Genomic DNA, 24,161 nt, shown 5'->3' with positions numbered 1-24,161 from the left:
TAACACAATCCTTTTAGCAGTAACTAATGTGAGTAGTTATATAACCAGAGATGCTAGATTGGTTTTCTTCCACTCGTGTTGATTCATGTGCCCCTTAATGACGATGTAGTTGTGTTTGTGCTATAGTGACAAAAGAGGATTTCATATGAAAGAGACAGTCGAGGTAACAAAAATAAAGATACAAAGTAAGAGCTGAAATTGATTGTAGAGTCACTTCCTATCTCTTTCTGTGTCCGTCATTCCCCTCCCATTCCCGAGCCTTCTGTCATGAGTGGCTGCACATAGTGGAGTGATTCAGACTGATTCACTTAGTGAATAAGGCCCTCCAGCGAAGCCCCTCATGCATCGCGGAGAATAAATACGAGCCAGCCCATTTTCACAGACCTTCGATTCCACTACACATGATGCCTTGTTTTTTTTCGGTCCCCAGCTTGTCAGTAATTCATGCGCTGGCATTTCGATGGCTCCTCGCGAAATGAGACATCAGAAATTAATGTTGAAAATGTATTTTGGAGCTAATAGGCTGAAGCCCTGTTACTGCAAAAAGAAGTGATGGAAGACAGCAGACTTCAAACAAATACAAAAGATAGCCAAATCTGAATTGAAAGCTGGACTTGAATCATAATTAGAGGCAATGTTTGGTTTCATGGTCAACAAAGGACTAAATTAAAGCTCCTGTGAGGACTATTAAGCTGGTTAAACAGACTGAAACTAATATTGATGCCACTTAATGAGCATCAGAAGCAAACTAGACTATCAGAATAATGATTGACTATTTTATAACGTTATTTTAATGCCTGAAACTGTTGCTGCTGGGGGGTAGGTGTCGGACAAAGTTATGAAACGCTTGGGAAACAGAAACAGCCTTTTTTGCTTGGTAAAGATTTACAGATTCTTTTGACCATTAAAAGACAGCTGGCTGATTTTTTTTTTGTTAAAATTGATATATGTGTGGAACAAGATTAACAAAAGATAAGAGGTACTGATTAGTCCACAGGGGGGCGCCAAAATCAATGCAAACCAAAGGTTCCTCTTAGGAGATTTAAAGGACTTAATCCAACAAAATCTTTGTTCCTGATTTGCACCACTCGGAACATCGAACCACTATAGAGCAAATGAGTCATGATGCGTGCAGATTTGACAAACATACTGCCCCCCAATGTCAAGTTCAGTGACAACATTTTTTGAGGTTAAATCATTGCAGAATTTATCCGAATGAAAGACTTTACCAGTGAGATAATCCAGATTCTCCAGCAACTTCTTCTCTCTGGCAAAGTCCAAAGCAAAAGTGTCGAAGGTGTCCGTCAGGTGTATCTCAGGGATCAGTACTTGGGTCGATGCAGTTGCCATGGAGACCCTAAATAGACAGCAATCAAATTGAATACGTATTAATGCTACATTTCTGCAAAAGGAGCCTTTGATAGGGAATGTTTGATGTGCTTCAACAGATTAGATTATCTGACAGAATAGCAGATTGACAGTGATATAAAACTGCTCATAAGCTTTTGAATTAGAAGCACTTGTATCTTAATGAAATCAGCTCTCCATTAAGTTAGTCCTTGCAGATGATATTGTGATAGTAACTTGAATTTTCTTTGAAGGACTAAGGGTTAATGATTTCTATAAGACTGTTTTCCTGAGAAGGCCAGAAGCTAGCAGAGGGATTGGAAATAAAATTCAGGTTAAAAAGAGGTGGTTCCCCTCTCTACTTTGTTTAGCTGCTGGGAAAATCAAGCAACAAAGTCCTCAAATTGATTCTGAACATTTTATCATGTGCACTTTTTGCTCTTTCCCCACGGCTCGACATAAATTTGCTTGGCGGAATAATTCCGACACATGTGGGCCAGCGTGGGCTGACTGACCTCTCGTTGATGCTCTTGGCAGTCTGTAGGAAGCGAGCATGATCGGTTTCTTTCAGCGTCTGGTCGGCCTGTGTGATGAGGGCCGAGGACCTCTCGATGCACTGCTTGCAGTTGGTGATCTGCTGGGCGAGCTTCCGCAGCCTTTGTGTCTGTAAAGAATTGGAAATGATCAAGTCAAGATTGCTTGTACGTCCCCTTTATCAGAGTTAAAATGTTGCAGATTATTAGGAATGGGAAGTTTATCAGACCTGACAACAATAAATTAACCAGAAAATATGGGGTTTGATTTTGTACAAGGGGACAGATGATCAATTCTGGAGTTATTCATTCATGATAAGGTCAAATTAATGGTTGGGTGGTGCTTGCAGTCATGAATTACGACACAAATTCTCGCTATATTTATTTACCGACCCGAATGTGTCGATCAAGCCTTGCTAAAAGCCTCCAGAAGTTTGGCTAACAAAATAAGAAATGCATGAATAATATGAAAGTTGAAAGTTTCATTAAGTGTTTACAAAAAATCCTGGAGACAGTAATCCTTGGTTTCACTGGAAGAAAACCTAATGAAATTTTTGTTTGCCATATGCACCATTTCTTAAAACTTTGGAGGCCTGGTCAATCAGATTTTGATTGACATCTGCCTTGTATTTCACAATAAGGGTAGTGCAGCCCTAAACAGTACGTTGGAGTCTTCTGAATTGGATTCTGATTTTCAGAAAGCAACTTATTTTAAAGGGTCATGCTTTACTATCCATGTTAGCAGTAGGCATTGATTTGTCACTAATTATTTTCAAAGCTAAGGATGCAATGCTTAAGGATGACTAGTGTTACTACCGTTAGCAAGTAATATGTGTTTTACAAAACACCCACAGGTCATAAAAGATATGTATGAAGTCTTGTACGAAATTATCGCCAACAAAAAAGTGGGTCAACACCAACAGCCATCATTAACCACCCGCAGACAATGCTAGCGCGATGAGACTTTTCCTGTGATTGGTTCTATACACATTTCTGACCCAACATCTAGAAACTCAGATTTGGGTTTGAAGTAATTTTTTGCAATACCTTTCAGACACTAACTGTTCAGCACATACAGTAAGACCCTGAATTACATGCATTGGGTTCCCATTGGCTTTAAATCAAAAGGAATTGACACTGATTTGTTAACTTTGACGTCTTGGTCTACTTGTAAAGCATTCTTTATGTTAGCTTTGTTGTGTGGTGTATCCCAAAAAGATAACATTTGTATGACTGTACCACAAAGCTCAATACAAAAGCCTATTTCTAGCGAGTAATCCGATAAAAATTACCAAAGGCGAGACAGAAATGATCAAATAACACAAGTTAATCTTCCCCCGTGTTTGTTGCTCCAACTACATTTTACAGGCATCTCAATGAATCTACAGCGAATAAATCCCCCTCTTGTATTCCCCTCAGTTTCTTTTGCAGTGGAGCCGAGATGTTAAGAGACAGATTGAGGCCAGTGGCTGGATTGAGGTCGAAGGATTTTTCATCAGCACTTCGGCTTGTAAAGTACCCCAAACAATATAATCTCACTTCAAATCCCTTTTAAATTTAACAAAGTCACCATCATGTTAAAAATGAGTCTGCTTTATGACTATGAAGCAGACTAAAAGCGGAAACTTGCTCTCAGAAATAAGTATTTTCGGTTTTTAACCATCGTGATTTGGCACTTAACCGAAGCACAATTTGTAGAAATCTGGTGGCCTAGGAATAGAAATCTCAGTATCTTCACTTATGCATACAAAAAGCTACTAAAAGCCACTGTGATAAAAAAAAATCCCTAGTTTGTGTAATGTCTCATTAGAAGCAGCTTTTTTTAAAATCCATTAGGGTTAAGAGTACAAGTAGCACACCCTCCCATATGCTCTGGGATCTACTTTTGGCCAGTCGGACTGTTATTGCCGTCTGTTCAGAATGTGTCAAAGGTTTTGCAATTGAGGAAGTTGAACCATTTGCCATCTGTTCGCCATGTTACTGTATTATCCGGTCAAATGGCAAAACCCAAATGCAGACATTGGAAGTCAATCAGTAGTAGAAATCTAAATCTTTGGACAGCGTATGCTTAAAACCCAGTTATTTATTGGGAACATATTTGAAATGGTGACATGGTTCAGATGTGGCTGTGCAATCACATGTGTACTTTCAGATTTTTATTGAATCAAAAATAGCATTAAAAAAAACAATAACAATAGGTTTTACTATCCAGCTACACAAACATGGCTAAACTAGCATTTAGCATCAATGAAGAAAGTTCATTGTGATGATTGTTGTGGAAGAACAAAAAGGGTAAAAGTGGCTTCCATTGGTACTACTAGGCAAGGCCTAACAGAAAGTATAAATCTGAATGTTCTCGGGGTATGTTGAAGCAAAGGGATCTTGAGAGAAAGATGGGTGTTAAAAAAAAAAGTGGAAGGAATAAATGGTATCTCCTGTCATGCTCCTCGCCCCTCTGAGTGTTCAACTCACCTTCCCCTCTTTGATCTTGCTGCCAATGATCTGCCTCCTCTGCTGAATGATTTCAATCAGGAGATCACACTCCTCGACGAGCTTGCCCTCCTGGCGGGATGCGTTCACCTGAGAACCAATTCAAAGAGAGTGTGAGATACAGTATGTTCAAAGAGATGGATGAATGCTAGGGGTGAAGGACATGCGTGGGTGTATGTTAAAGAGGGACAGGATGTCATTTTCATCCATCAGCCGTCCTTCCTGTCAGAGGCTGACACTTGAGGAAGATGAGGCATATTCAGGCACTTTGCCTCCTGCTGGCTTGAGTGTTGACTGACAAGTAAAATAAGCAGGAAGCCCTTTGGCTGTTAGAAATAAGAAATGACACTCTGAAATATGGTTAAGAACAAGACTTAAGGGCTCTGTCAGAAAATATCCCTGACCCCTGAATTCTTGGGGTGAAACGTGTTGCACTTAAGATATGTATGTAAAATCTACTCTTGTTAGACCATATCTTATCTCTGTAGGGATTACAGAATGACTAAAAGAGGGAGTGATTTTGGTAGCAGCTAAGTAGTAGCATTCAATCTGTGGCTACCATTTTGAGAAATCTGCCTGTTGCACTGATTAGTACTCTATTTTTTGCATTTTGCCCATCTCCCACCAAATAACTTTCTAAAATAAGGGTAAAATTTTCCGATTTGAATGTTAAATTCACATTGAAAGGTACATTGAAGAAAGTACAACCATCTTAAGTAGAGACATATTCTTAATGCTAATGTGTTAGCTTCAAGCTAGGTTCAAGTAGCTTCTTTAGTTGCGGTTGTTGAGCCACTGAAGTAAACTTTTGATTCAAGCAGCTTCTATAGTTGGCTATTTAGCCACTTATTCTAATCTTAATGTCACAAACTTCAGAAGACAAAACCTAGCTAACGTACAGCAAATACTAGATGGTAACATGTGTTTCAAGGCGCTAATGCAATAGATTTCATGATATGTTCTGTTTGGTAACTTGTAGGCAAAATACATTTTTCTGAAGTACTGGAAACACGTAATGGTGCGAGTTGAAATAGTAGCTTGTGTTAGCTTGTGTCACAACTGGGACCAGGGCTTTTCTAACTTCATTTAAAACTTTTGTGGCTAAGATCAAACATCTGCTTGGCTCAAACCCACTGCTGAGAATTAAACCTGAGAAGAATGTTTTAATTTATCTGGAGGGTGTATGGGAAAATACCCTTGATTACACTCTGAATAGTTCTGCCATGAGGGTCTTTAGAGGAAAAAATGGCATCCAGTGCCAATCGAACTCTCCAATGTATTCGACTCTCCTTCCAGTTGGACGCTTTGCAGTCTGAACCAACTATAAAAGTTGTTCAGTTCCAATTATGATCCTGCAGGCACTTACATAATGTGTAATTCCTCATTGTGGTCATTTCCTAGTGGCCCTTTCAGCACCTTGTAAAGTGTTTTCTTGCTGCGGCAGAGCGGTAGCACAGGGAGCAATGAAAGGGAGAGTCTGCTGAGTGTAGCCAAAGCCAACAAGAGATTGCACACTTATTACAGTAATACACACAAACACACATGTCGACAGGTGTTTTATTCATGACATCACAGAGAATAATTAACTCTAGCCCCCCAGAGCCATGGCTGGAAAGGACTTCCTCACAGACCATAACATACCGTCCTACAAAACCCTCTTGCCCTCATTTGGGCGATGTGTTGCCAACAGACACAATTCACCACCTGGATTACGTCTTGTAGCTCACGGCTGTATCTGTCTTTTCAGCAATGCTAATTAGCTCCTTTGACATCCATGTGAAAATCCCACAGAGATCCAACTGCTTACCTTGTGAAAAACTTTTATCACATGATAGCTTTGTGGCATGTTTGTGCACCAGCTAGCTTAATTATAGAGGTGTAAACAGTGGGAATTTGGGGTAGAAGCTTCTCTGAATAACGAGTGTTAAAAAGTCCCAATCATTTGGATTTTGGGCTGGCACTTGGGGTGGCCAATCAGATTTCAAGGGAGGCCAATGCCACCAATCTGGACACACCCCTGCATATTGAATACATGTTTTGGGTAGTCAGATTTGTTGATATCCTGCAGATTGTTAGCTTTGTCTGCTATGCTTGTAATGCACCATTGGGTCAGGAATTGTTTCCAACCGTAGATTAACTTAAAAAAACAGAACAGTAATGTAAGTTTGAGGTTTTCTGGTCTTGGCTGCCGTTGTTGTTTACTTTCCCATGAGGCTCTGATTTGCTTTCGCTGACATTTCGTGGCTATAAACACCAAAAACTCGACACGGCTAAAGGTCTCGGTCTGAAATATTGCTCATCTGACCTGAAAAACCGCCCACAACCTCGCAATAGAGAAGACAGACGAATGACTTCTGCTCACATTAATGTCACAACGCCTCCAAAATTGAAGCATTCTGGTGAGAAACGTCTTTTTGAAATTGTAGCCAGAATGTTCTAATGATGTTACGGACGGTCAATCTCAAACGTGTGATGGTTACACTACCACAACACAGAGAGATTGTGACTAGGGTACATCAGGCATGGGAAGATGTGGAACATCTTAATGACTGTGGGCAGAGGCCTCTGGAGCCTGTGATCAGAATGACAGATTGTACCCTGGCAGGGACATTAAGTGACTCATTCAACACAGCAAAATACACACACACACATGCATACAGAAATGACTCAATCCTCAGAGATGCAGAACTTTCTGCAGGGGAGTTGACGATAACTTTGCAAGCCTGATACACTCGGTGACATCATGCCTATTTGGACAGCAATAAAAAAAATTGTCTTTCTTCTGTTGCAGGAAGAATCATCTATGTCCGGCAAAACCTGCGATTTTCCTTATTGTTTAGAACCATTATCCTTATTGCATATTGTAAGTAAACCAACTACCAGCCCAGCATGCAAAAGAAAGGACTCTTGCAATTACAGCATCTTGATCCTGTTAGCTTGCCGATGACATTATGTGGTGTGTGTTTAATCGCATTAAATTGTTGGCACAGTTCAACCACATTAAAGCGAGTGTTTCCAGGGGGAGGGGGGACTGGATGTTAGCGTGCAGTAGCCTCCTTTTTTTACGCCCCCCCATTAACCACCCCGGGCATTAGCGGAAGCTGTGGGTTAAAATGCATCGTCACAAGGTTACCTGAGGCTGCCGTCGATGCCACTTTGCATTCATCAGAAACGAGATCTTGGAAGTTTATATAAAGTATGCAGACATTTTCTTCTAAAACTTCTGGTAGTTTCAAATGTTTCTGAATGTCCCAGCTGCCATCTCCATTAAAGCTCCAGAGTAGATTAATCTGATTTGAAATATTCATAAAAAAGCCGCCGGTGTAGTGCTTTTTTTTTTTTTTTTTTTTTTTTAAAGAGCTCTCACTTTCACGCCTTTCATAGGCAGCTGCACACGCATGTCTGTTTTTTTTTACAATGTAAAGTTGTGACCATGACGCACTGAAGGAGAAAGAAGTCGGGCACCTTTTCTCAAATATCCATCATTTATTTATTTCTGATTTCTAAAGTGGACTCTTTGCTCTCTTTTTTCGTGCATCGATGATTTATCAAAAGGATCCAATCAGATTGGGGGCTTTTTTCTTATTCGAAAATTCCTGCATCATCAGAATTTCCCCCTCCAGCTAAGCTAGTAGCAAACATCTTTGCGTGCTGGCGTCACAAAAATATGCACACACCGCACTTTAGCGAGAAAGGAAAAAGAAAAATCTTTGCCAGGGCAGAGAGGCTGCTATCCATTATTTTCTAAAGCAAGATTCTGCAGCCTTTTAACCCTGTGGCATTGCTTTATTTAAAGCTTCTTAGTGTGGCGGGCGCTACATGAACGGGCAGGCTTAGCGCAGAATCGCCCTCAGCTGACACACACACACACACACATACACACAGCAGACGCTCACACGGTTATCATTCTGATTAAAAACATAGCAGATGTAAACAGATGTCAAGTAATTTGCAAAAAGAAATGTGCCAGTTTCTACAGAAAAAAAAAACATTTTTGTGAAGGTTTAAAACAAATTCTGAGCTTGTGCATGGCGTTAAAAGTTGAATAAATCAGGCTAAAGCTAACAGATGTTTACAGAAGCAGGTTAGCTTTTCCTTTAGCCCAAGCATTTTCAACTCTGCCTGCTAATTCACAATTACAACTAAATCAGACATCAAATGAATACAAATACAGCTTTGACATTTTTTTTTTTTTTTTTTACTAGAAAAAATTCCTATAGACAATTTCAGAAATTGAAGCATTTATTCCCTAAAAACATTTGGTTGTGTTACAAAAAACACTCAAAAAATATCTCACAGAATCTTTTATTTCCAAATAAATTTGAGGGAAACAAATATAGTGTAGTTCATTTTGTGTTAGTTTAGCTAAAACTTTAGCTAAATGTAGCTACATGCTAAGCTAATTGCAGAAAAATTAAGTAATCAACTAGAGTTTGTATGTGTACATGTACTGCCATGCCATAAGGCTAAGTGAAAACACATAAATCAAAGGTCTTGTCTTTGCAGTCTATGTTTACCAAAGCAGAACAACATAATCATTTCTGATGTGATATACAGTATAGGCCAGTGCTGACCTCAGAGGAGCGTTGGGGCGACTCACCTCTACATGTTGACATGTCTGTATTAGTTTCCCCATGAGCGACTCCAGCTCATTGTTCCTCTTGATCAAGTTGGTCAGGTTGGAGTCCAGGGCTTGCTGTAGCCAAAAATAATACAAAACAGGAGAGAAAGAGAGAGAGTGAGAAAGTAGATTGGACAAGAAGCAAGACGAGAAGGGTTGAGCTGCTTTTTGAAAAACAGATAAAAATGCAAGAGAGTTTCCCGCCCTTTAGTTCCTCTGCTTAAACGCACAAAAGAAGACAACCTGAGGCGCTACATTACTAAGAAAAAAGTTGCAAAGCAGAAGCGTTCAAGAAGATAAATTCCCCACAACATTTATCAAAATCCTGCAAAGAAAAGCAACTTCTTCTTATCCTGCAAAAAGACTCCCCCGTGAGTTTTTTGTATCGTGCATTTACGGTCGAAGTACCTCTGAGCGTGGGTGATACCCCTCATCCCTGTACTGCCTCCTCATCCTGCCCGGTCTTTGCGCTTCCGAACGAGTATCCTACTCTCGGAGAGGATGTGACTGGGACAGCCACTCCGCTGAGCACCAAGCCATGCGCAAACTCGGCCAAGCGTCAAATTAGGCTTCAAAAGCTTTTCCCCCTATGAGAGCACGCAGTAGAGGCAGCAGCAGCAGCAGCGGCAGCAGCGCTTTCGGCTAACGAACCGGCAAACAGGTGACAGGACGTCAGCTCTGTCCCCTCCCTGCCTCTTTTTTTTTTTCTCTCTCTCTTTTCCCTCCCCCTTTTCCCCCATTTTTTTCACTCTTTTATATCCGCCCAGTCACAAGCTGTCTCCTCTACTTCCAAGACCGTCATATAATTGCCAAACAGAGCATGCTTAAGCTCCTCTGATGCTACGTCTCCACTGTCCCGTTCAAAACAGTTTTTTTCCGGCTGAATTTAAAGCCCTGACTCGGCAAATGCTAACGCTTTTTTTTACACATCTTGGAAATGGTGTGAAGGTGCAATGGAGCGTCAAGGATGAGGGAGCATTTTCTTTTCTTTTTTTTTTTTTACAGGTATAGCCTTGAAATAAAAGCACATTTCTCAACTTTAAAGAAAAAAGTCAACAAGCTAGGGTAAGGGTTAGAATGCTAGCCTACAAATCACTGCACCTTAAAAATTGCTTTAACAGCACTGTAAACAAATCCAGTTTCTGATGCTTCACGGAGGATTAAAATGGAGGGAATATTGAATAAACAGTGACAGTATACAGTCGCATAAAGATGGTGGGATTTGTGCGTTTTTGTGTGTGCGCTCTTTCATGACACCAGGGGCTTAATGGATGGCCTTAATACGGCCATGACACACAAAAGAGAAAGCATGATGTATAAAGGTCTCTGCTGACAGGAATGCATCACTTAATGCACAGGGATAAAAATAAACTCTTCAAGAACGATAAGGAGAACACGAGTCTTGCAATAAGTCTGCAGCAGCAGTTGTATCATGTGCACGTGCAGCAACGAGCACGCATGAATACTTAAAAACATTTGTGAGTACAAAGGAGACGACAAGTCCAAAGCAAACTTAACATTTCTGCATGCGCGCACACAATCTTCCGTACATTAAAAAGTCTGGGACATGTACTTAAGGGAACAACATAACCGCATCCTTGGGATTTAAAAAAAATCAAGCTGTCTGTCTCGATGCCTGTGTGTGTGTGTGTGTGTGTGTGTGTGTGTGTGTGTGTGTGTGTGTGTGTGTGTGTGTGTGTGTGTGTGTGTGTGTGTGTGTGTGTGTGTGTGTGTGTGTGTGTGTGTGTGTGTGTGTGTGTGTGTGTGTTCAAAGTCGGACACAAAGGGGTTAAACCTCATCTGCAGAATCTATGTTGCCACCCAGAGTAAATCTATCTGAGCTGTACTTCCTGCCTTCCTGTCAAGTTGAGCGTCTGTCAATCATCCTGCTTGTTTATCTGCAGTTTTTCCCAAGCCCCCCCCCACCCCCCCTCTGGACCCACTAAGCTGAGCCATGTTGATTTGATGAGTTTTCAGATATATAGTAAGCCAATGCATTCAGATTAAGAGTGTCGACTTGCAAGTAGCTTGGCTAAGTACGTGTCAATACATATACTTGGGTACTATCATTTTTGTGGTACTTTTTGGGGGGCTTTTTGCCTTTATTTATAGATAGGACCCTGGATAGAGTGGACAGAAATCGAGGAGAGAGAGAGTGGGGGAATGACATGCAGGTCGGATTCTGACCTAGGCCAGCCGCTTGGAGGTGTGGCCTCTGTACATTAATTTCGGCCGATATTAGCATATCAAGTGACTATCGCCAGCTAATTTTATTGCAAAAATATTACTAGATTTAATCACCAGTCAAATATAAAACATCAGTGTCATTGTATTACACGTGCAGTTTCCTTTCTGTCTGTCGCCAGCAGAGTGGGCTATAACAACTAGCATTGTCACTTATTATCACAGCGTCAAGCTGTGATGCACGTACATGCACAGTTACTTTCCAGTGGAGTAGTGTTTGATAACTTCATTTAAGGGATCAACACAATACATGTGTATCTATATCTTCCTTGGCTTCCTCTTGGATTAAAAATCTGAGCTAAATAGATCTAAATCCCACAATGTGTCACTTTCCAGTGTTTTTTGTACGATCAATGTAAACCTCATTGTCATCTGCGTATCACACGAGCATGGGATTTGCGGCTGAAGGGTATGACCAAAAGAAATGCAGATTATCTACTGAAAGGGGATCACACATCTACAGACACACACACACAGACACTTTCAAACCCAGATAGAGACAGAGAACTTTTTCTGGAAGCAACGTCTTTTTCTACTTTTACTGTGACACAGAGCAGGATTGTGTTCTCAGGAATCCTCAACACTTTACTCAACACAGTCAACTTTATAATTTTCCTTTGAATATGGTTTTAAGTCAGCAATGTTTGCCTGACGTCCATTTTTCTACGTTCATTGTCCTCTGTAAATTGGATGCAACATGTTTGTGTCACTCTGAGAGAAACACAGACGACTTCTGCAGAAGAACTAACACAAGACTCGCAAGCAAACCGCAACAGAGAGCAGATAAAAAATGAAAGTAAGCAAGGAAGGAGCATTGTACTGGAGAAAATTGGGAAAGGATGGAGAGTTTGTGATTGTGTTTGCGTTTGATTCAGAGAGCAGAAGGCCCCCCGAGCGAAAGGAACACACGGTACAGAAGGGAAGAGAGCAGACAGAGTGCCGCACAATACACTGTAAGATCTCGGATAATGAATGTTATTGACTTCAACTGAAAAGAACTACATCTTTGTTTGAGGCAGCAGGCAATCTTTTAAAGACTGGGAAACATTCAGAACTTTAGAAAACTTCCAAAATGATGATAGCTAACTATATTCTACAAAGCAGACATCCAACATTGGGTCTGGGAAAGTAGTGGACTTCAATATATGAGTGTTCACTAACTGTGCTATTGAAATTAGGGAGTCGGTACTTCCTTACTGTACACACTCTGGCGTATAATCAAATCACTACCACAAGATGGCAGTACTATTTTGGCTTCACTTTCCTACAGTGAGGAGGTGATTGTTCTTCCTTTTATACAGTCACTGGTCATGACATATCCAAGCAGAGGCATACTTAAGCTCTCTGAGTGCCAGGGGCAGGACACCTAAAAAATGGTTATCAGCTCGATACAGAGGGGGGCATCTGTGTGCTTTCCATTTTACACCATGTAGGTCTGTCAAGATGGAACTGAATCACCTTTTTTTTCACTGAAGGGGCACCATGTTGCGATTTCTCATTTCTCTTATTGTGTTTTCTCAGCTAGAATGGCCGTCTTAAAGGCCCTAAATTTGTGTTTTCTTCTGCAGAAACTTAATCAGAGATGCTAATTTATTGCATTTTCTCAGGCCTGTTTCCATTTTGGATTACAGGGCCTTATATGCAGGGGCATGTCTAGACTTTTTGGTCAGGGGTTGGCCCAACTGGGACACTAACTTGTGCAGGGGTAGCCTGAAGTTTCTGTGCACATAATCAAGATCATTTATTGAACCCTTCTGTCTGCACTAATCACATAGATGTTTAAGTAACACAGGAGAATGGCATGTATAAATCTTCTAAGCTTAACAATATGTATGTCAAAAGTAACAATTTAAAGTGTTTAAAAAACTGCAAACAAACATCTGCACACTGAAAAACAATGAGCTGCCTGTTGCCACACAGCCTAAATAGTAGATTTTAACGCAATTCCCATCACTGGCAATTGGGGTGGCCAATAAGATTTTGAGGGGGGCCCATGCCACCCCTGGCCACCCCCTGTCTGGACACGCCCCTGCTTGTATGCGCTTTTGCCTCTGGGTGCTTTATCCATCACTTCTAGATCACTGCAGCAATGTGAGACCTTAAACAGACAAACTACCATGCTTTTGTTTTTAGCTGCTATTGCTCTTTAATGACTCATTTATCAGGAAGTTTGTGAAAGTCAAGGTTGGATTTTAAAGGTGGGACGTTGTCAACATAATAGCCATGACTATATTAAGGAAGTAAGTTTAGGGAAGAGTGTGTTGTTGTGCGATGTAAAAGATGAATGAGACAGGCGGCTGGAGGACAAAAAGGTAAATATGGTGCTTATCAGTGATGTTATGTTTTGTGTCTGTTCATGTTTTATCGTGCATGTGGGCACTTGACAGCCATGGTATGTTTCAACACTAGGACAGCTGATTAAACCAAAATGGATTACCACATGAACACAACAAAAAACCTATGATTTGAAGCAGCACACACACACACACACACACACACACACACACACACACACACACACACACACACACACAGCAGCTCCCGTCTTTTATCTTCAAGGTTCTTTCTCCGCAGACCCACAGCCAAGGACTTTAAAAGCTATTTCCAGCCGCCTTCTCAGTCAATTTCCTGTGACGGGGGTAATTTTATCTCCCCAAAAAGGATGGGTGTTCCCACAATAACCTCCATGGCTCTTATCAGACACACCACGGCAGCTGCTGAAAAAAGGAACCAATTCCAATCATCTGATATTTGATTTTTTTTTTTTCCCTCTCCCTCTCCCTGCGCCGAGTGGGGATATCTCAAAATTCCAGCAGATCAGGGCAAAATGATAGGCATGAAATGGTCCGGAAAATACAACCAAAATACTTTTGACGTTGTCAGGCTCATATCTGTGTAAAAAAAGTGGAAGAAAAGTACCATCTGTAACATCTCAAGTACTTTAAGTTGTTAGCATTTGGCTTACAGGGCAAACGCTTCCGTGCCTGAGCTGTTCTCCTAAAGTTTCTGTCTTTATGAATTAAAAATCAAAAGTGTTCTGCATAAATATTGCAAGGCACTCGGCTTGTTTTTCAGTTGTAATTAGCTGCGATGGAGACCTTATTGTATTCCCGACAGTGTCCCTTGTTGGAAAAAATTTGCCTCTCAAAGCTTGAACTCCTCTCTTTCAAAGCATACATGTCATTTTTCTTAATCTAAATGTGAAAAAATATGACATTAAGTTTGAATATTTGATTTTCTGTCAAGTTTTCTGTCAAAATGGGTGTTTGCATGCTTTCCCCTCGTGTGTTTTTGAGAGATTAAAAAAGAAGAAGAAGACTGTTTCCTGAATTAAGGTTAAGTGAACTGACGTGCACAGAACGCAGCTTTCCACTTGAAGCAGAAGTTAGCCTCAGGCTGAGAAGTATTTAAAGCACCACTTATACACAAGATGCAGCAAAACAAGTCAGGCAGTGAGAGAAAAACAGTGGAGATGTGAGCATTGTTTGTGTGTCTCTTGGTTTCGATAGAGGCTCTGCTAAAGCTAAACAGACCACAGCGGGAGTAGCCACGTTAGCATGGATGGTAATATTCTGATATTACCGTCCTTTTCTGGTTACCTAAACCTGAGTACAGGTTATGTTCATAGTGGTTTGACCAGTTAGCGACTGCCTGACAACCAATCAGCAACCTCTGGTGTTGAAAAATGAAGTGCAAGTGTCCACTAGAGGCTAGCTGCAGAAGCACTGGAAATCACATACACACCTATTGAAAAAAGCAAGTTTTTACTCCAGAAATGAACATGTTTACAGCCTGGTTTAAAAAAAACAAAAATGAGTCTTGCTTAGCTCACGTCTTGAAAACATATGTTTCAATCTTGTTTTGGTTATTGTGTTTAAATAATAACATTTCTTGGGAATCTTCCAATTTTTTGATGGAATCACCATAATCACTTTTTTGAAGCAATGCAGTGTACATGAACGGTGCTTAAAGTTTCTCCATAGTTACCGTTACGCGGTTGCAAATACATCCATGAGCTAAAGGCCAAAGAAGTTCACCCCTCATGTGGTAACATCTCTTTCCACAGGGGCCGCCAAAGCATTGCAAAATAGCTTAAAAGTTACTCCCATATGCTTCAAATCCAAGCAGTTCAATGTAACATTCCAGTATTTTTTTCAAATGTCTAGATTCTATGGAGGTCAGCTCCAGGCTAACAAGGTGTTAACCAGTGTTTTGTATTAAACTCGGGTCATGTGCCAGCTGGCTAGGATGAAAACTTGATCAAATCCCCTCTAACTTTGAGCAAAAAATGGCCCAATTTGTTGTCTTTTGTCTGATGAAGGAGAGGTTGTCTGAGTCCTTCTTGGGATTATAGCAAGGTCTGAGGGCAGGTAGGAGGTCTGTTGTGCGTGTGTGTGCAGACAAGCGTGCATAAGTTAGCGTGTTTTCAGAAAGAGAGAGAGAGAAAAAAGACAGCATGCTCAGGAGTTATGCAGCAGTGAACATGCGTTGTTTTCCATCTGTGCAAACTGTTTCTAGCATTGACAGACGGCGGCTCATGATTTATTCATTCCGTATTCATTTTGACAATTACGCACACAGTACTGAACCCATAATTTCACTAATAAAGCTAAACTGTGGCTGTTCTCTGCCTTTGCAAACATCCCTCTGATGTGACGCCTCACCGAAAAGCACCAACATATCATGACAGCTCTCTTAGTCGGGACCAGACGAAATAATTCATGGTACCGTTTTGTAATCTGCCAACTGTGTGGTTAAAGTTTAAACAGGGTTTAAAGTGTGCTTCTGGAAGGACGCATGCTGTGAAGGGCCCTACATACAGCTGTTCAACTTTGGGAAACGTGTTTAAAACTTTTTAAGTGCTGAAAAGCAAAATTGTCGTACAGTAATGCATCATTCATGCTTGTAAGGCTGTTTATTTGACTTAAAAATGTCTCATTTCAGAAATACATGAACATCTTAAAATATCCAGGTACTGCATTTTGCTTTTAGCAATTAGCAGTTTGCAATGGAAACGCTGTCGCCAAGCTTTCTTGTCCTAGAGAGCTCCTTAGGGCTGTCACCTACCCCGTGGCAGTATATTTACCTTAAAAAAAGTCATCAGCCAGTTTCATTCGCGCCTTAAAGGTCACATATTCTCCTCCTCTTCAACCCGTGTAAATAAGTCTCAGAGCTCCTCAAAACATGTGTGTGAAGTTTCTTGTTCTAAATCCACTCTGATCCTGTATTTGATCATGTCTATAAACCCCTCTATTTCAGCCCTGCTCAGAACAGGATGTTTCTGTGTCTGTACCTTTAAATATGTAAATGAGCTGTGTTAGACCACGCCCCCTCTCTGGAAGGGGATGTGGCCTGGGCTTTCTCGCTCCATGCCCTATTGTTTAAAGTGAGAAGGCAGACTCAGAGGACAGAACAAACACCCAGCTGTGGGAGTGTCACCCACCAGGGGGAGGGGTTACAGCCCTTTGTGATGTCACAAAGAGGAAAATCTCCAAAAGCCCTGTTTTCGCACACATTTTCTGAAAAGTTGGAGCAGGCAGAAGACGGAGAGGATGGACTTTTCTTTTTCGGTAATGTTACCGACGTAAGTGTGCAGGACCTGCACAAAGTTAGCATGTCAGAAAAGAAAGAAGAGGAAATAGAGGGACCCAACAAGAAGTTGTTAACCAACTTGTTTCAGTCAGAATCAAAGGCTGGTGGGAGCCGGGCAGAGGGAGCTAATTTTAGCCAGGAGGCTAGCGCTAACTGAACGAATACGTTGATTTAAATCCTATCCTGGGAAGGGCCCGTTCACTGGGCATGTGGGACCCTCTCATGCAACCTTTAATGCTTATGAAGTTTGACTTCATGGATTACATCATATGTACTGTATGCAAAGTACACAACCCAGATGCTGAGTGTGTTTTTTAGAGTGTGAGATAAAGAAAGGCTAACGTGCTTTTGAACATATATCTGTGTGGAATGAAAACGGCTTCTGCTTGTTTTTCTGTGTGTCTCTGATAATTTTCCCGTATGATGACTTTCATGTGCACTGACCTGTTTTTATTCTCCGAACGGATGAATGGAGGGGAGAAACAGATAGCATGATAATCAGATGATGCACTGACCTGTAGTTTCCTTGTTAATTGTTATTCCTCTCTCTCTCTCTCGCTCTCTCTGCTTAAATTTGCTGAAACACACGCAAAGATAAGGAGGTACAGATGCTCTCTTCAGCTGCGATGATAAAAGGGATGGAGCCGGGAACGAACTACCAAACTCCATTCGATCTGCAGAGTCCCTCTCTTTCACCAGCAGAGGGTGCTATATGGACTAAAACAAGCATCATCAATCTTTTTAACAAGTGTTTGATGACTGCATTTGAGGGATCAACAGAATAAACGTGTAGATCCATATCGACAGATCAAACATAAATCTAAGTAAGATATCGGCCGATATATCAGTATCGGCCCCCCCCCAAAAAAATCATATCGGTCACACCGTAATTTATAGCACGTGTCTGCTAACTTTTAAAGGCTGAGTTCTCGCCAAATCGAAGCTGTTCAATAACAGAGACATATCACATCATATATCTTATCTCATTGTATCGCATGGCATCGTGTCTTTGCCCATTTTGTTGCAAGCCCTCAAACTTTGCAAAAGTGCAACTCTAAAAAAGAATTTACTGTCCCTTTAAGACAAGTGCTGCGATGATTCTGGGGAAGATTATCAGATTACTGGAAGAACAGTATCCCGTGGACTTTCTGAGACCCATTTCCATCTGCAAACGCTCCAACAGGAACACGCTAACACATCCATGCACACACACACACACACACACACACGCATGCTGCTTCTCTGGCCATTAGCAGCATGCTCTAATAGCCATGCTCAATTAAGCACACCTACACCCAGCAGGCAATCGGCGCTTGTTAACCTGCAACCTCAGTGAAGACTCCATACCTCGTCACTAATGGCACTCCCTGTATTGGCTGTGTGTGTGCGCACGCTCTGAATACCCTCCCGGCACACTGGCGTGAAGTAGCGATTATGCTAATTGCGTAATTATTCAGGAGAGATAATAATTCAGCAGGAGATGATGAAAATCTCAGTTGATAATTGATGTAGATACCTGGGTAAAGGTAATAGGCGATTTCATTCTGCAGAGGAGCATAAAATTAAATTTTATATTCATTATACTGTATGTGTAAGGATAATAATGTAGGGACGCTACAACCTTGATGTAGCATCCTTTAAAGGTTGAATGCATGACATATTTTACCAGAGCTAAAAGGCAAAATCGCTCAAAAATAGCAATTTATTCCCCCCCAAAAAAAGCAGATTTAAAAGATGTACTTCTTTGCTTACCTTGAGTTTTTCATAGCGGTCACTCAGTGCTGCCACCTGGTGGTCCCTGTGCCTCCCGACCAGCTTGCACAGTGAGCAGATGAGCTGGTCGTCGGTGACACAGTACATGTTCACCTTCTCCTCGTCGTGCTCCAGACACTGGAGCCCCCTGAGGTGGGAGTCCGGCATGGGCTCGATGAGCCGGTGCCCCGTGAACGGCTTCTTGTTGGGGTGCGTCGCCCTGAGGCACTCTTCGCAGTACGACACCTCGCACGTCACGCACGTTTTCACGGCGTCCTGCGGCGGGTCCTGCTCGCAGAACTGGCACTGGATCGGCTCGGGGGGCGTCCCCGGGCTGGACATGGCGGCGCTGACTGGGACCAGCGCCAGTCTGTTGCTCCCTTCCTCGCTGGGAGAGTTGGGCCCGCTGAGGGGCGCGGGCAGCGGTAGAGGCAGCCCGGCGGAAGATGAGGCCCTCTGGACTCTGTCGATAATGTTCTGCAGGGTCACGTTTCTCTTTAGTCCTTCTAGTCCGCGCTCAGGACTCAAGGAAATGACATATCTGCAGGTGGGGCACTGGAAGGCGCCGATACTCTGAACGGGCTCGTTGGTAGCGCAGTGGGAGATGAGGATGCGGTGGGCGCAGCCGAAGCACAGGCTGTGGGCGCAGGGGAGCAGCAGCGGGTCTTCAAAGAGCTCCAGGCAGATTGGGCAGGTCAGCTCTGACTCCAGAGTTTCCATCCTGCTCAGAGGAGGCCAGGCGGGACCGGGCGCAGCGTCAGCGAAATCCAGAAGAGCCGCTCAGCTGTCTGCAGGGCGGGAGACAGAGGAAGATGAAAGAAAGCAGAGGGATTTGTGATTAAATGGTGTGAAACGGCTTACTCCTCACTGCTTTCTCAGAAGGGCTCAATGGAGCAGACCATTGAGTGGACTTATAGAGTCCAGCACTTAGCACTCTGCCATTCTCTAAAAGGCTTGACCGACAAAATCCTTAAAAAAGTTCCCTATCACTGGGCATGTAGCTATTTAAAAGCAACAAAGAAAACGAACAAGCATATGTTTAGTGTATATTAATATAGAGAGAAAGATGAAAGAACCAACTTTCAATATGCAAAGTACCAAAACTGATATGTCCAACAATGGCAAACAAATCTAATGGCGATCTTCCATGTCTTATTTTCTATGGAATATGCAACACAAACACAAATATGCATACAGAAAATCTGCACTTTACTCTCCAGTAATGGCTGCTGCATCCAATCAGCGATCGCTAATTTCAGACGATGCAGCGGGAGAAATTTGGGGTTAAGTGTCTTGCCCAAGGACTCGTGGCTGCAGGAGCTGGGGATCGAACCCCCTAACTTACAGTTGAGGGACGACCGCCTCTACCAACTGAGCCACAGCTGCTCGATTTATGAAAAAAGCAGTATGTGAACAAATTCATACTCAAAAAATACCCCCAAATTTTTTTTTACAGGATCCATCAGACCAGTCTTCCTTGCGTACTGTTTCCCACAATGCAAAGTGCCAGGTCAGATATCGAAATGAAGGACAGCCATGGCCATCGTTAGTGTGGAAATACTCACAATCACACCAAACCACATAAAGATTCCACCAATTGTCCTTTTGGATTCTCAAAATCAATGAATGAATCAACCATATGTGGATGCTTCACTGTAGCACAAATATCTTTAAAAACAGTGTCTGTCTCCAGGATCTTGATTATTTCATGTTGTCTCCAAATCCAAAAGTGAACTTTTCTTTTTTGTGCTGGCGTGCAACTTCTGTTTGTCTGTGTTCCTTCTTGATTTATGAACGTAGCCAGAGGGCTGCGAATAAAAAACGAGTCAGGAGACTTTGTGGCTTGAAGATTAGATGGAACTAAAACAAACACTTCAGGGAAAAGGGAAAGTTGTGGGAAAATCAGTGCAGATGCAAAGAAAGGGAAACTGATAAGAGACGTGCAAACAACACCCGAAGGAATAAAACAAGATTATTTTAGACGGCAAAACAACAAAAAAAATCAAAGATATGAAGATTTAATAACATCAAATGACGCCTTAACAGTCCATCAGATAAAACTTCTTGTGAAATGCATTGCATTTTTAAAGCAGCAAATGCGGACACTGAAAACACTACAGAGTGGATTCTGCAGCAGATGTCACTGTTCACTGCGCTTACAGGCTTTGTGCATCCAAGTGGACTTCACCACACTCACAGTTAGGGCCCGACCGATACAGGATTTTTGGCTTCGGTACCGATAGTAGGGAAAGAGAAAAAATTATACCGATATATTGGCCGATATCTTTCTTAGACATTTCTACGCTCTGTAGAGATAAATATAAATAAACGTAGATATACACATTTATTCTGTTAATCCTTCAAATGTGGTAATCAAATGCTTGATTGGAAAAGATGTGTAATTACATTCACAAGGTTACTCAACAGGAAAGTAACTGCGCATGTACGTTCATCACCGCTTGACACTCTGGAGAGTGATGATGCTTGTTATAATCCATAGAGTGCCCTCTGCTGGTGAAATAGAACTGCTAGTTTAATACAATGAAACTCAAATTTGACTGGTGAATAAATCTAGTAATATCTGCGATAAAATTAGCCGATACCGATAGTCACTGGATATGCTCATATCGGCCGATATTATCGGCAGGCCGATAAATCGGTCAGGCTCTACTCACAATATCCCTCCACCTTTTTGTAATTGCCACTTTTCTGCAAGGTTTCCCTTCCAACGAGGTCGGAAAGTCTTCATTTGCAGCCCAGATGAGCTGCACAAAACAAATACTTGACGAAGAAACCGATGTGAGTGGAGCAGCTTTGATTTTTTTTTTTGTATACAAAAAAAGGAAGGAGAGGAAAAGCCAGATTTTTTAAAAGAAGTGAAAATTGGGGGATAAAAGAGGGAAAAGCACAAGTGTAGGAACTGAGAAGGGGAGATGGAAGTGAGTCAGCACGCTTGTTTGGCGGCACTGTAAACAGGACAAATCCTCAGGGTCCCACATTTACACACACGTCGATTCACATTCCCACGCGGCTCCAAACAGCCTCCCCGAGGTGTTTATATTTCCAGAGATGCTCTGTGAAGTGGGGGCTGATTCTGGATGGAAGTGTTGACGCTGAATCAGGATGTTTTGGGGGCTTTTCTGGCGATATATAGGTACTGAGGTTTCGACTCTGTGATAATAGAGTTAAGGATTGTGCTCCCAAACTAGACTTTAAACCATGGTCAAGCATTTTTAGAGATACAAGGGAATTTCAAGGATATACATCATATACAAGAGATGAAGAAAATGTGTTTTAAGCATTTATGTGCATTTAGCAATGTACACAGGAAGTGACGGTGAATAAATTAAGCAGATTTCCTCCTCCAAGGACATTTTATAATCTCTGTCCAAAGCTTCGAGCCAAATCTTGCAAACGGCAGACAGCGTTTTACATAAGCACAGAAAAGTACAGACATGAGAAGTCGGAACGTCGGAGCCAAGAAAAGTTCGACATTGACGGAGCTCTGACAGGTTGCTGCGTGACAGGAGGGGGAAAACCTGCAGGCGCAGAAACGGATAAATCCACTGTATTCTGTCAAAGACCAAATACACACACAGGCCCGCAAATCCAAAGTGGCAGGTGAGGGGAGAGAGGGTGAAATGCCTCTCAGCGCACCGTAGGTGACACTGTTGAACCGTGCAGGGAGGTGACAGGCATTAGGAGGAAGAAGAGGGAGGGAAGGAAGAGTAGAAATAGAAGAGGATATTGGTATCTATCTAAAAATGGAGTTGAATTTGTGCTTTATTCCTGTAATCACACCTCATGTCTGTGAGGGCTGCCCCTGTGTCAGAAAAAGCTCGTCTTCTGTGCTTGTGATCTGAAATAGCCAGTACCGATCGTGGCCAGTAGGGGGCGATGCATGGCTGAATGAGTGGTGAGAGCATCCTCCACTTTCCCTGCAGCTTCTGCATGCGAGCAGGGAGACACATTTCATGTTTCATTTTCCCTCCTTGTGTCCTTTACAGAAATATACAACAGCTACAGCTCACATGAAACGATCATTTAAAGCATATATAAAGTTTGCAACTTCAATCTCCCTTACATTTCTTCTATTTTTGCCTCATATTTCCACATTTTTTTGTTGATGCTTCTGTTTAACCAAATGAAATTCAATAAGTTAGTCAATCAGGAAAAAAACAAAACGAAAAAACACAGTCTGACCGCTGTCAAGAACTACACGTCCCATCACTCCAGCCTCAGTTACAAATCCCATCACCACGGTAACAAATCGACACACTCCTGTTTCTTTTCCAACCGAGCCACGCTGCTAAAATAAGAGCATTTCTATCAGCGGCAGACTTCGGAACGAAATAATTCATGCATTCATCCTCTCCCTGCTTGACCTTTTTCCACGACTCACTCTTCACCTGCCTCAGCCCCGTCCCTGCTCTGGCACGACTTCACCTGGTGCAAAACTCCACCAGCCGGACCCTCTGTGCAAGACTCCCATTTAAGTCTCCACTGCACTGGCGGCCGATTGAGTAAAGAATTATTTTTTTTTAAGATACTCTTAATGACTTTTATAGCGTTAGGGTTAGATGGATGTCATGAATCCAGGACCAAACCACAATCCAAGTGACAAAGAATGGAGTTGGACCAAAATGTTAACTCTAAGTTGTGTTTTTTACCACTCCAGATTACATATTTTGAAAGTCGAGACTCTGGATGTTGGTGATTGAATCGGTTAGTGTGTGGTTCAAAATATGCACATTTTTGCAATGACAGTAGAAAACCTCCCACCAGACTCGAGAACCACCACTGCACACCACACACTCTATAAGAACTGAACTTTTTAATCACTCATGATTTGTCATCATGTGTGGGCTAAAAAAAAACAACTTTTTTGGGACTTTTAATTTCCAACTCTAGATGTCTCTTCCTGTTTACATTTTGGGCAGACTTCCCCCCCCATTAGCCCGCGCTCCACTTCTCCTAAATCATTCATTAACGGCGAGGACGTTGTGGTGGCTCTCCCCTTCCAACGTCGTAGTTTTAAGCTGCTAAAATTTTCATAGCAGTTCTTTTTTCTTTCCATTTTCTTAAAAGTGATCCGACAAGAGCACGACACACAGGCGATGGGAGAGACTGGGAGCGGAGTTGTGTGGCTCCCTCTGCTTCCATAAAACATGAAGCCACTCGTAGTCGTAATGCTGCTTTTATTTTAATAATCTTTAAAAAAATTAATAAAATTAAGCGCTCTAGCCAGAGTTTTTTTCTTCCGATGTTTTGCCATTACGATCTCCATATTGTCTGCTTTATTCTCTCCTTCGGGGGTGGAGGGAATTGTTGTTGCGCTTCTTTTTTTTTTTTTTCCAAGCATCTCATCAAAATGAATATTCAACTTGAGCCATCGTCGTCTGACAAATTGAGCTGAAAAAAGTTAAGACTTCCTCCCTGGCAGCGGGTAAGCTATTCCGGTGCCAGATCACTCCTGGTAAATGATGTGACACAAAAAGCACTCAGAAAAAGATTAGAATACGCAGCCAAAAAGCTATTTAACCGCCTCCCCCCCTCCCCTTTAAAAACACATTTGGGCGGGC

At 42.0% G+C, this 24,161-nt stretch overlaps 1 protein-coding gene across 3 annotated transcripts in view; it reads right to left on the bottom strand.

The window, feature by feature from the left end:
• Nucleotides 1-24,161, bottom strand: part of LOC109984134 (E3 ubiquitin-protein ligase Midline-1-like) — a 63,441-nt gene that overhangs the window by 8,157 nt on the left and 31,123 nt on the right. For all 3 annotated transcript variants that reach the window (XM_065951959.1, XM_065951958.1, XM_029277396.2), the window contains 5 exons: nt 18,580-19,367; nt 8,971-9,066; nt 4,353-4,460; nt 1,863-2,011; nt 1,230-1,357 (listed from right to left, as the gene is read on the bottom strand). In XM_065951959.1, the coding sequence (XP_065808031.1) occupies nt 1,230-1,357; nt 1,863-2,011; nt 4,353-4,460; nt 8,971-9,066; nt 18,580-19,299 (1,201 nt within the window). In that variant the 5' untranslated portion in view covers nt 19,300-19,367. The remainder of the gene's footprint in view (nt 1-1,229; nt 1,358-1,862; nt 2,012-4,352; nt 4,461-8,970; nt 9,067-18,579; nt 19,368-24,161) is intronic.

Source organism: Labrus bergylta, chromosome 24 (assembly GCF_963930695.1).
Source record: "Labrus bergylta chromosome 24, fLabBer1.1, whole genome shotgun sequence".
Taxonomy (NCBI): Eukaryota; Metazoa; Chordata; class Actinopteri; order Labriformes; family Labridae; genus Labrus; species Labrus bergylta.
The sequence above is the reverse complement of the archived record's forward strand: the minus strand, read 5'-3'. Positions and strand labels throughout refer to the sequence as shown.